Source organism: Lycium ferocissimum, chromosome 3 (assembly GCF_029784015.1).
Source record: "Lycium ferocissimum isolate CSIRO_LF1 chromosome 3, AGI_CSIRO_Lferr_CH_V1, whole genome shotgun sequence".
Classification (NCBI taxonomy): Eukaryota; Viridiplantae; Streptophyta; class Magnoliopsida; order Solanales; family Solanaceae; genus Lycium; species Lycium ferocissimum.
Window position 1 is genome coordinate 25,277,451 of NC_081344.1, and position 13,476 is coordinate 25,290,926.

The 13,476-nt window shown below is 36.0% G+C and overlaps 1 protein-coding gene across 1 annotated transcript; it reads right to left on the reverse strand.

The window, feature by feature from the left end:
• Positions 1-1,010: 1,010 nt before the first annotated feature.
• Positions 1,011-11,703, reverse strand: LOC132050101 (protein RETICULATA-RELATED 1, chloroplastic). Its single transcript, XM_059441158.1, has 8 exons — positions 11,347-11,703; positions 6,189-6,353; positions 6,004-6,096; positions 5,814-5,929; positions 2,974-3,072; positions 2,572-2,877; positions 2,294-2,458; positions 1,011-1,719 (listed from the first exon to the last, which is right to left on the reverse strand). The coding sequence occupies exons 1-8, from the start codon at positions 11,701-11,703 to the stop codon at positions 1,434-1,436; spliced, it is 1,587 nt and encodes a 528-aa protein (XP_059297141.1). The 3' UTR covers positions 1,011-1,433.
• Between the last annotated feature and the right edge of the window lie 1,773 nt (positions 11,704-13,476).

Here is a 13,476-nt window from a genome sequence, read left to right on the forward strand (position 1 = left end):
AAGGTACCATGAGTAAAAACTAAAAATTATAATTATCCCCTTATAAAGTTTGTAAGTTAACTGGGTTGAATATAGCATAAAATTCAATCAATTTGTCATCACTTGCATGCCATAATTGCATATCACTTTACCATCTCTACTCCTCAAACTAAAGATATATTGTTTTATTAAATTTAAAAAGGTCATTTATGAATCGATACCAAAACCAGAGGCTATTTTTAAAACATCGGCGAAAAAAAATCTATTTATATATCATCCCTTAAATAACTGGGTAAAAATTGGCTAAAGGGTTTTAGTAGAACAAACTGTTGAAACCCAAAACATTTCCTTCATTTTCTTCAAAATAGCCTTTCTGTGATCGGACTAAGTAGAATCTGAGGGAACTCCAGCACGTCGCACGTCATTTTCTTCAAAAATTGTTTTGCCTCTTATTTTCCTTTTTTTGAGAATGATCATTTAGTTTACTGTCGTTTTAATTATCTTCTTTCCTTTCCCCAATTTAAGTTCACACGGTCTCGCAAAATCACCATATTCTCAGGCTCTTAAAGAGTCACTTCAGTGGAATTTGCCCCTGAAAAAAAAAAAAAAAAGGCTCCTGAGTAATAGCACTCTGAGTCAGCAAGAATATTCCTAAATCTACCCTTTTTTGATATTATTTTTAAATATATCTACATAATAAAAAATTTGAAGAAAAAAGTAAGAACTTGGAACGAAAGACATTACACATAAGAATTAGCCCAGTAATATTAACGGAACAATTTTGATGATGAAATTCCTTTTTTCGGTAACAATGATATGCTAGTTCACTTGCTTGCTTACCGGAGACAAATGGAGTATTATTTACTTTTACTACAATTGAAAAGTTCATCTACTATGGATTTCATCTTTTATCGACCCTATGTCACAACCTAAGGTGCAATTTTGATGATGAAATTTATTCCGACATTGACGACAACATACCCAATGTAATTACATTAACATTTGTATTTTGAAAAAATGAGCCCTTATACAAGACCTCTGCCAAATCTAGCAGGGCCCTGCATTTTTCTCTCAATGAAAATTATAATTTGTCTGACCATTTAAATACAAATTCTAAAAGCATGAAAGTGAAGGATTGCAGCAATATACCTAACTCCTAACTAGGGAATTCATTTTAATTGTTCATCCTCAAATATTTTCCTGATAGCCAAAGTAATCTCATGTATATCAGTGATTTAAGAAAATTTGGAAATAAATGAGGCAAAAATTTGAGAAGAGAGCTTCCCCAGCATCCTAGTACAGTTGATCACCTTCTGCTGTAGCGGACATGGCAACGCTCGTGATCAGACTTGCATTTAAGCTGTCTTCACTTTGTGGTTCAATCAAACACTAAATGCTTATTAAATTCTCAGGCTACAAAATTGAACAGTGATGGCGGCTACTTCGTCGACCACCTAGGCTCCACTTGTTACCTTTTTCCTGACTATTCTTTTTCTCCGAGCCTTAGGAGCTGGTGTTTCCCCCTCAGAAGCCGAGTCAGTCTGACCCTGTTTGATCCCAAGAAGACCAAGACCCGAAACTATGGCATTTTTGGATAAGAACCATTTTGAAGAAGTCTGATCAAGACCCTCAGTAGGTCTACTATAAGCCTTCAAGACATCATCTGAATGGGCCAGTGGATCCACCTCTACACCAAGCCAAGCTAGTCTTGATGTCTCTCCTACTTGAACATTCAAGACCCTGCATACATTTGGCTGATTATTAAGCAAGAAAAAATCGAACCCAATGAGCACCAAAATTAACCCTCTAAATCGAAGACATTGCATCCTTTTATCCTTTCAGTTCTTAGGATAACAGAAACTACTTTTATATAACCAAGGCCAATCTAGTTTTAATGGACACTAAGATGGTGCAGACTGTGCAAACATTTAAGCACTATCGGAAGAATCAACAAACACTACAAGTGCAAATCATAAACAGCAATGCAATTTTACACCTTTTGCTATACTGTAGGTACTGAAGCATTCATTCTTTTCCAAAACAAAAGTAGCAAATTGAGACAAGCTGTTTCTGCATGGAGCATACTCCTAGTTTTTCTACTCATAAGATTATATCATTTTTTTTCCTTTTGTCAGTATATCATTTTTGTGTTAAGGTTGCAAGAACCTTACTCTCCCTAAGCTCGGTAAGCCTACATGAACTACCAAAACATGAACTGTAGTTGACAAATAAACTTTGCACTCGTTGAAAAAAGAAAAAGAGATACTTTCAAGTCTTGCATATGCTACCGCCATTTATTTTACTGAAAGTATACCTCAGGGCAGTGCTGAAGAAGAGAGCCACCCCAATAACATCAAAGTGGTTAACTACAGCTCTGTCAAATCCAGACAAGAGCTGATAACGGAGGTTCGCATAAAGACCAAGAAAGGCACCATAACCAAGCGCGTTACTGCTCACAGATGGGATAGTCACCGACAACCTAGCAAACAATAGTAGCAAAAGAGAATTAGACAGGAAGATAAGGTGTCAGTCTGGTATTTTACCTTTAAAAATAGGGAAATTAAATTGCCAAATATGCCAACCAATATCTACCTTCCCTCCTTTTTAGTGGCAACAAGGTTTGATAGAGCCCCTTGGACAGCTCCTGCAGTGAGTCCAACCATACAGAACTCTGCAGCCTTATAGAAAAAGGAATGAACTCTCTTCTGCAAGTCAAATTCTCTTAGTGGATAACTCTTTTCAAAGACATTGTTTGGAAGCTTCTGTAATGTGTTTTGCAAATCAAACTTGAATGTGTTTCCATATGAACGACAAGGAGCAAGCGACCAAACAACAATAGCATTGCAAGCCGTTACAGTAAGCACATTAAGAAGGGCAAGATCCCATTCCTGCTTTATCCTAGATTAAAAATAAAAAAAAAGGGGAAACATGTTTGTTTAATATCCTGCATGAGCACTTAAATGAGTTTTATTTCCTTGAACTGAACAAGTATACCTCTCCTTACGGTTTTTTACCTCCCACCAAACTGAGCAACCAATTGTACTGGCTTGCTCTAGAAGCAGCTTGTACAAAAATGCCGGATCTGCAATCATCCTGTGTTAAAGATTCATAGAAAATCAGGCAACTAGAAGCATCAATGTAAATCTGCAAGCTGCTCTTGAGGTGAGAAAATTGAAAACAGAAAACATAACAAGCTATTTACGTTTTTGAAAATAAATGAACCAACTCCCTCTCAAAGGAAAAAAAAAAAATCAACCAACTGAGGTTTTTCAAGTTCAGCTCGTTGAACAATTGAGCACAAACTGAGCTTGAACTTGAACTTGGGTCGTGTCATAAATAGACGAGCTGTCCATGTTCTGTTCACAGATGCCTCAGCTCATTAACACCCCTGCTCAAAGCTTTCAAGCTTTTGAAGGAAAAGACAAGATCCCCCTTCCCCTGCACTCCCCCTCCTTCACTGAAATCCCAACTACAAAAATTTAAGAAGGATAACCAATTATGTCAATTCCTCCCAATTTTTTTTTTATTTTTTTTTATTTGAGACTTGTAACAGTTAATCTATATATCCACAGGTGTACTACATCAAAATATGTAGTCCCCCTCCAAAAGGTTACATTTACAGCATTGATCTCTACAGTTTTCTATTCTTACTAGAGATCTAACACATCAAAAATATCTTCTGTCTGACCTAGAATTTCCTGTTTACACCAAAAATAAAAAAGAGCTAGAAAGTTCATCTTTAAATTCTGTAAATTGTTCTGCTTGTTCTCAGAACATCTCTGGTTCCTCTCTTTCCAAGCAGTCCACCAGATTCATGATGGGACAATCTTCCATCTCTCCTCTTTTCTTGTTACATTCCCATCCCTGTTCCAGCGCTTTAACACTCCTTCTATGCTCCCAGGCTTCACCCATCTGATCTTCCTTAGGTTGATAAACATCCTCCACAGCTGGTCTGTCCATTTGCAGTGCAAGAAAAGATGACTGATTGTCTCATTATGATCCCCACACAAAAAACATCTAGAACATAAGTGAAAACCTCTTTTGTTCAGGTTTTCATGAGTCAACACTGCCTCTTTTGCCAACAGCCAGTTAAAACAGTTCACTTTATAAGGTACTTTTGTCTTCCATATCATCTTCCATGGCCATCCTTCTTCTTGAAAACTTGATACATACAGGTCTTTGTATGCTGAGTTTACAGTAAAAATTCCTTTACTATCCTTCTTCCATTCCAGAGTATCCCTTTCCCCTGTTAAGTTGATGAATGCTGCCATTGTATTGTGGAATTCTGCTCCTCCTATTTTAAGATGCAAACATTCCAGAATGAAGCCGCATTTTGGATATATCTATAAATTTTGGAGCTCTGTTATTTGTTCCCAACTATAGCGTACCACTTTCACTGAAGCAAAATGCTTTCCAAGCAGCATATTCTCTTATGAAACTAAGATCTAGGGGCCCACAAGTAAACTTCAGCTCCATTTTACATTACACTCCATGCTCATTGATAATAATCTCCAATAAGCATGACAATCCGTGATGGATGAGTGCTGGGGAATTTCTTTTTTCACCCCTATACTAGGTTCATTTCATGTTAAGAGAACAACCAAAGTATCCTCATATCTTCTTTAGGTGAGGCGCGGTAAGAAGCAAAAGCATGATCGCCAGTAAGAAAATGCTTGTTAACCAAACTTCTTTGAGGCCTCACAGTAAAACATCATAGGCTACAATCATAAGAGGGATTTCTAAATACATCTAGCAGTGGACAACAGTCTCAGTGTAGCATAAAGTAAAGAAGGCAACAGTTGGAATATCATCTTCAGAATAAACCTAAACTGGGAAATGGGCAGAGTTGCTGCTTTTTCTGGTCTTTTTTCCTCAGTTCCAAATTTAAACAACAGTGAAGATAATTTAATTTGGACGGGGCAGTAGAGAGATGGTTCCTATTCAGTGAAGTCATGTTACTGCATGTTAGTAAAAGAATCCAACCAAGAAACTTATGGGTCTTGGAAGAAGGTTTGGAATTCTAAGGCACCAGTGAGAGTAATGTGTTTTACATGGCTAGTTATCAGAGAGGCTTGTCTAACTCAAGACAACTTGCAAAAGGGGCATATAAGGCACCAAAGAAACTAATGTGCTTTACATGGCTAGTTATCAGAGAGGGACATATAACTAGCCAGCAAATGCTTTTCTATTTGGAGGAGAATCAGAATCAAGTTCAAGCAAACATCTCTTTTTTTTTCTTTTTTTTTTCCTCAATGTCCTTTCGCTTCTCAAATTTGGCATATGTTCTTCAATGTTTTGAACCTGAAATAGGTCATCCCTAATTCACCTGCTGATCTGTTACCATGCTGGCACAAAAAGGGCTAATTCTAAGAAACTGAAGAATGCTTGGAACTGCATACATGCATGCATGGTGGTGCATTTAGAAGGAAAGAAATCGAAGATGCTTTGAAGGTAACAACAACTCTGTACTGAAGATCAAAATCTGAATGTATACTTTTGATTTCATTTTAGTGTAAAGTGGAAGTCGATAGATGATGCGAAACCCCTATGCAGTAAATCGAATCTTTTGCAGCTTAGTTTTTCTGGGGTTTCGATTGTTTTATTTTTCGCCCTCCCTTTTTGAATGTAATCACAGCACTTTCTTAGTGCTAGTCTTTGACATCAATAGTACGTACAATTTCAAAAGAAAAAGCTAATCAATTTGCATAATGCTTGGATCGGCAAAGTAATTTCTCCAACGCCAGCAATCATACATACACTGAATATCTAATAGAAATGCTTTTGTCCAGCATTTTTGCCTTTCTAAGTGTTTTGGGACTTGGGTAATGTGGTACCTGCCAATGAATGCCCTTGATAATCCTTGAGGAAGTGACCGGGAAATAAATCTAGCTGTTGTCGGCCTGGCATTAATGGCAAGAAATTTCACCATTTGGGCAGAGCTAACTAAACCCTGGATTAAAAGTACGACTAAAGTTAGACATACACTAATGCAACTACATAACTACATTACATAAAGTAACTTGCCATTTCATAGGCTTGCCGCAACCCAGCTGGTAAATCCATCATTGTCTTCTGCCACTCATTTAGCACGGCATCAACAAATTTCCGATCAAACAACTGAAAAATGAGAGATTATGAGAGGTACAATAATGTTACAAGTTTATTACAGGAGTTACTAGAAACTATTTCCATCTGCAGAAGCCTCTTACCTCTTGAAGTATCATTCTTCTCCTAAATAGTCCACCCTCATCTCCCTCATCACCATCATCAAAGTCATCAAAGTAATCATCATCATCACCATCATCGTCACCTCCATCACCACCACCATGATTTAAATTCTTTCCCATATTTCCACCTCCTCCACCGGTAGAAAGCTGTGATTTGCACGACATTAGCCAATTTTTTCAATACCCAAAGAGTTACCAGATTGTACCACTAAGTCTACCACGAAAGCTTAAGATCAGGCAAAACACAGAGAACAAGGTTCTTAAACATAGGTGGAATATTCTCTCATCATATAAAGCAAACACATGCCAAATTCACACCATCTAAGCCAGTTGACGCACATTAATTTTTTGCCATGTTCTTTACTCACTCTTTCCAATTCATTGAGGAAGGAGATGTTTTCGAACCAAATTAGCAAGGAGATGCATTTGGTAAAGGCATATAAGACATCTAGGATGCTTTAATCAACTTCAGATTCAAGTATTTTGGACACGTATTTTCACTTATAGTTAGTTAGTTAGTTATATCCGATAAGTTTTTAACATTAGCTCCTTATTTTTTTGCCTGAAAGCACATAAAGAAACAGAAACGTTGCCAGATCTAATTTCTCTGTGCTGGATCCTGAACAGCACCAGGAAACCCACATTGCAAAACTCTCCATTCCTACCAAACATGCAGCGATGAAACAAACACATTTGCTCAGCTACATAATTTATTCTGTAGCGAAAGCAATGTGTCTACACCTCCATTCTTTTTCTAGCAACATATCTGAAGGAAAACTAAGATGAAACTACTCAAGAATACAACAAGAAACTTCAGTTCCATTCACATGGCCCAGTTTCACAACAATCAGATTTTGATATGCGATTATCTGTGGAACACTAGACACACCTGAAAAAAGCTTTTGGTGCTCATATATAATACTCCCTCCGTCCCAATTTATGTGATATAGTTTGACTGGGCACGAAGTTTAAGAAGAAAAGAAGACTTTTGAATCTTGTGGTCTAAAACAAACCAAAGATATTTGTGTGGTTATAGATCATCTCGTTAAGAGTAAAAGGTAAAGTTTAAAGTTGAATTGTTCTCAAATAAGGAAATGTATCATTCTTTTTGGGACGGACTAAATAGGAAAGAGTATCACATAAATTGGGACAGAGGGAGTAATAAGAGATGAAAAATGATGTTCCTACACAATCTCAAAGTTTTGACTAAAACTTCTACTTTAACAAAACCTTAACTCTAACTATGATTATTGAATTGGGGCTTTCTCAACACCGGACACCGTTAAAGCTGTTTTTCAGCTTCATGATTAGCAGTGTTTCTAAAAATGAAAAGCGCAAAAAAGCAACAAGGTCTATGGGACTTGAATCCAAAAGCGAGAACTGAAGCACACTCCTTTGAAATGAAGCGCACAATTTACGAAATAAGAGAAGCACTAAATATATATATATATATATATATATATATATATATATATATATATATATATATATATATATATATATATATATATATGTGCTATACTAGTCCATTTGCACTTAAAATAACTAATTTCAACATCCAATAAATAAACAACAATGTTGTTACTAAATCAACTCCTCAAAGTTGAGACCTAAAGGACAGACCGCTCCACGTTGGGATCTCTTTGAGAGTCATTATTTGAAGCACGCTTCTCTGAAGCTCATGGCTTCACCCTAAAGCAAAGCAATAGACCCTTGCTTCGCATGACTTCACTGCTTTAAACCACGAAAAAATGTCTTTTTATAACTCTAGTTACAAACTGTGCAGATCACTAAGAAAATCTATCATTGGGTCTATATCATTAACATTGATTCTACCCATACAACAACATACACAGTGTAATCCAACAAGTGGGGTCTAAGGAGGGTGGTGTGTACGCAGACCTTACCCCTACCTTGTGAAGGCAGAGACGCTGTTACACCAAAAAGAAGCAGAGAGAGACATTTCTGCTTAAGGCTAACTATATTCTCCTCTTTCTCTTAAGAAATGCCTTCGTTCCCTCCATATGACCGACCAAATTGCTGCCAGTTTAGTGGACCAAAGCGCTGCTTTGTGTTTGAATTAAAATACTATTTCAACATCCAATAAACAACAATGATGCTACCAAATCAACTCCTCAAAGTTGAGATTCGGAGGACAGACCGCTTCATGTTGGGATCTATTTGTGAGTGATTATTTGAAGCACATTTCTCTGAAGCGCATGGCTTCACCCGTAAAGCAATAGACCCTTGCTCTGCGCTACTTCATTGCTTTAAACGACGAAATGATGGCTCTTAATAACACTAGTGATTAGTAAAAGTTAACTCGGAAGCTAATATCTTTACGATGGATCAGAGGATAGAAATTCTTGTCAAATATCTGAAGTTGGACTATCTTAACTACATCACCATGAACATTTTATCCAATTTCGGGATTAACTCCATATCAAATATAAATAGCAACATGACAAAATACAGCAGCACTACATCTCAATCCCAAGCTAGATGGAGTCAGCATATGATTCATCAATCTCCATTTCATAATTTTCAGGACCAGTCATTCCAAAACTATTGACACGCTTACAAGCTGAAATGCTTGCAACATAGCAGAGAAATGGAAGTTCACCAGGAAAATAAAACTATAAGGAGACCACAATATCGGCTGACATATTTCAGTCAAGAAAAGCTAAAAAGTAAAAGAAAATAATTACTGCTTTCTCCGTCCATTTTTACTTGTCCATGTTTGACTTGGCACACCCCTTAACGAGCAATAAATAAAATGGCAATCTTACTATATCACCCTTAATTATTTTAAATGATCGAAATTATTGAAATTAATCAAACATACTTCAAAGTTGTGCAACCACTTATAATTTCGTGAAGTTTCTAACCCAATAATTATTAATAAGGGTAAAATAGTGATACGATCTGGAAATGGCCTGAAATTGAGTTGCTTGTTGAGGGTGTACGATGGGCTTTGGACGGGAGACGTAGCTATTAATTTAATAAATATTGGTAGGTTTTATTTCTTGCATTTGAGTCCCTTTAGTTAGTTGCTTTATTATTCAATTACCATTGTAAGTTTTCCTTATCTCAGTTTAGTCTCTAGCTCCTTATTTATGTTTCACCTATATGTATTGAGCTTTTGCCATTTTCAAAGGCTTATCAATGAAAATATTATCCTAGTTATTTCTTAGCTTAGTTATGTAGTGTTAGATTTTAGCTTCGTCCTTCTGTAAATTCCTGTATTTGCATCAAATACGAATACTACTAATAGTATTCTCCTTATTAGTAGTATTAGTTATAATCACGTAGATAAGTCTTCAAAGTGTACTACTATCTGTTTCTTCATTTTCTTTGATCTTGCTACTTTGTTGTCCTATTTCTCTTGATATCATGCTTCAAATCTTTTTTTCTCTCTCGAGCCGATGGTCTGTTGAAAACAGCCTCCCTCTCCCACAAAAGATAAGGTAAGGTCTGCGTACACTCTACCCTCTCTAGACCCCACTTGTGGAATACACTGGGTAGGTTGTATGTATTGTTGTATGCATCAAATAGGTATGAAAAGGTAAATTATCTCTTGGTTTTCCAAGCTGGACATCTATTCCAAGTATACCGAACAAGTAAAAATGGATGGAGAGACTATAAATGAAGGATAAAGCTGTTAAAAGTCAATTATCTGTTCACTAAATATTGAATTCGTCTCGAAAGTAGGTGATAAGGCACAAACCTCAAGACTAGACTTGGTTTGTTTCTAAGTCAAATCAAGTTTGGATTTCTCCAATGTAACTGCACCTAACGCTCCATATTTCCCTCCTTTCATTACTGGCGCATACATTACTGTATTCGACGATGACGATGATGACGGAGAATCAACTGATTTCCTAGTCCAATTGCACTTAAAATAACTAATTTCAACATCCAATAAACAACAATGTTGTTACTAAATCAACTCCTCAAAGTTGAGACCCAAAGGACAGACCGCTTCACGTTGGGATCTCTTTGTGAGTCATTATTTGAAGCACGCTTCTCTGAAGGTCATGGCTTCACCCGTAAAGCAATAGACCCTTGCTTCACATCACTTCACTGCTTTAAACCACGAAACGATGGCTTTTTACAACACTAGTAACAAACTGTGCAGATCACTAAGAAAATCTATCATGGGGTCTATATCATTAACATTGATTCTACCCATACAACAACATACATAATGTAATCCAACAAGTGGAGTCTGGAGAGGGTGGTATGTACGCAAACCTTACCCCTACCTTGTGAAGGCAGAGACGTTGTTACACCAAAAAGGAGCAAAGAGAGACATTTCTGCTTAAGGCTGCTAACTATGTTCTCCTCTCTCGCTTAAAAATTCTCAGGTCCTTTCCCTCCATATGACCCACCAAATTGCTGCCGATATGGCGGACCAGAGTGCTGCTTTGTGTTTGAATTAAAATAACTAATTTCAACATCCAATAAACAACAATGTTATTACCAAATCAACTCCTCAAAGTTGAGATTCGAAGGACAGACCGTTTCACATTGGGATCGCTTTGTGAGTCATTATTTGAAGCACGCTTGTCTGAACAAGCATGGCTTCACCCATAAAGCAATAGACCCTTGCTTCGCATCACTTCATCGCTTTAAACAATTAGCACGATAGATGATCGGAAAACTCAGAAGCTGATATCTTTACAACGCATTAGAAAGTAGAACTTCATGTCAAATATCTGAAGTTGGACTATCTTAACTACATCACCATGAACATTTTATCCAATTTTCGGGATTTACTCTAGCTAGATATCAAATATAAATAGCATAAGACAAAATACAGCAGCACTACATCAAAATCCCAAGCTAGATGGGGTCAGCATATGATTCATCATTCATCAATCTCCATCATTATTTTCATCCCAACACTATTGACACACTTACAAACTGAAATCCTTACAACATAGTATAGAAATGGAATTTCACCAGGAAAATACAACTATAAGGAGACCACAATTTCAGCAGACAAATTTCACTCAAAGTAAAAGAAAATAATTACTATGAACGAAAGGATAAAGTTGCTAAAAGCCAATCATCTGTTCACTAAATACTCAACAAAACTATCAAATTCGTCTCAAAAAGTAGGTGATAAGGCACAAACCTCAGGGCTAGACTTGGTTTGTTTCTGAGTCAAATCAAGTTTGGATTTCTCCAATGTAACTGCACCTAACGCCCCATATTTCCCTCCTTTCATTACCGGTGCATACATTACTGTATTTGACGATGACGATGATGGAGAATCAACTGACGGTGATGCTTGAAAACACCGTTCTAAACCTGCAACCGCATCGCTGCCGTCAATTAACGGTGAAGTTGACGACGCTTTGATAATAACGTTAAGTTTACGGACCAAAGGAACTGATGCTCGACGGGGTAATAAGGATTTGGTGGAGGTAGGGATAAGTTGGGTATTATTTATGGGCATTATTTGAGCTGTTTGAAACACAGAGTGAGACATTTTGGGTTGTATTTTTTTGTGTCTTTTCTTTCTCAAATTTTGTGCTTCTGAGTGTAGGGATGGAAAGAGTTTTATCTATGGAGAGAATTTTGAGGGTGGAGGGAAATTTTGTCTCTCTCCTGGGAGAGTTTGGAGAGAGGAGGAGGAAGAGAGAAAGAGGAAATGAGGGAATACTTGGGGTTTTGATAGAATGGCTTAAAGAGAAAGACAAACCCAATCCAGAGACTGAGTCGGCAGAGTTCCTTTGTCCTGGCTAACTCAGGGACATGGGTGTCACTGGAAGTAATTACAGCCCGTTTGATCAGAAGGTTATTTTTCTCTAAAAGTGTTTATTTTAAAAAAAAATAAAGTGCTTTACCAAGTTTTTAGTAAAAAATATATTTAAAAGTTTGGTCAAATATTAACGGTTGTCTCTAAAATATTTTTTAAATTAATTGACCAAATACAGACTAGTTCTCACCAAAAGTACTCTTTCGAAAAAAATATTTTTCAAAATAAATTAATTTCAGAAGCTTGGCTAAACAGCCTATAAAAGCCAATGGACATGATTAAAAATAGCTCTTAACAGTTTGCGTGAAATAAAAAATGTGTTTTTAAACACTTGTGCCAAAATAATAAAAATAAGCCAAAAGACATAAGTTATAAATTCTAACTTGTGGATTTGGCTTATAAGTCGAAAGCCATAAGCCTATCCAAACAGACTCCAATTTCATGAGCTAATGATTTTTTCGCAAGTTTCACACCCCAACAGTTAATTGTTCCATTTTTCTACTTGAACTATCACCATCTATATATTAAAACACACCTCAACTATCAGTTATTATATTTTCCTACCTGAACTATCACCATCGTTCGTGTAGAAAAAGAAATAACTGATATTTGAGATTTTTTTAATACATAAATGATGATAGTTCAAGTAGGAAAAGGGAAAGCTAATAGTTGGGGTGTGAAACTCCCGAAAAAATATTAATTCAAAGTGTGTTTTTTGACCATTATCTCTTAATTTCATGGATGATTAGCCAACTTTTACTTTATTATTATACTAAAATTACCAAACTATTTTTTGTCTTTAACAAATTACTAAATTATAGTTTAATATAATGAAATTCTCCATTTTTATATTATTATTTTTTTGTGTTGACGTTTCCATTAATATTATTCCCCACCTCTGAAGATTTAGATGACTAAGTGAAATTTACTCATTTAGCTGACGCGCGAGAAAGGTTGTTTCCTTTTCTATGCCCTACTATTTTCTAAGGCGTCAATGGTTCGGTTCGGCAGGTTTTTTTTTTTAAATTATACCATATCAATTTTTCGGTTACTGTACTGTATATAACAAAAATTAAACTTTTAAAAATTGTCCCAGTCAATTCGGTATCAATACGATTCGGTTAATTTTTGATATTTTTTAAAAATCACCTAATGCAATACAAATATAATAATATAATAGAAGTTAAGAATTAAAAAGTAATGGAAGAAACAAACCGAAAATGCTAACATTATCGATGAACCACACAAATACGAGGACATCTACTTATAACCTATAAGGAACACTATAAAATAAATACTATATTCGTTGCTTCTAAAAGAATACTTTTTATTATAAAATTTTATTAAAACTAGAACTATACAAATTAATAAAATTGGAATGGCTCTTACAGATAACAAGGCAGTAAGCCAACGATTGTATCAATTTATGATAGTTGGTGTTTAAAGAATATTTTTATCATAAAAAATTATTGAAAACTAAGGGCAGCCTGGTGCACTTACATA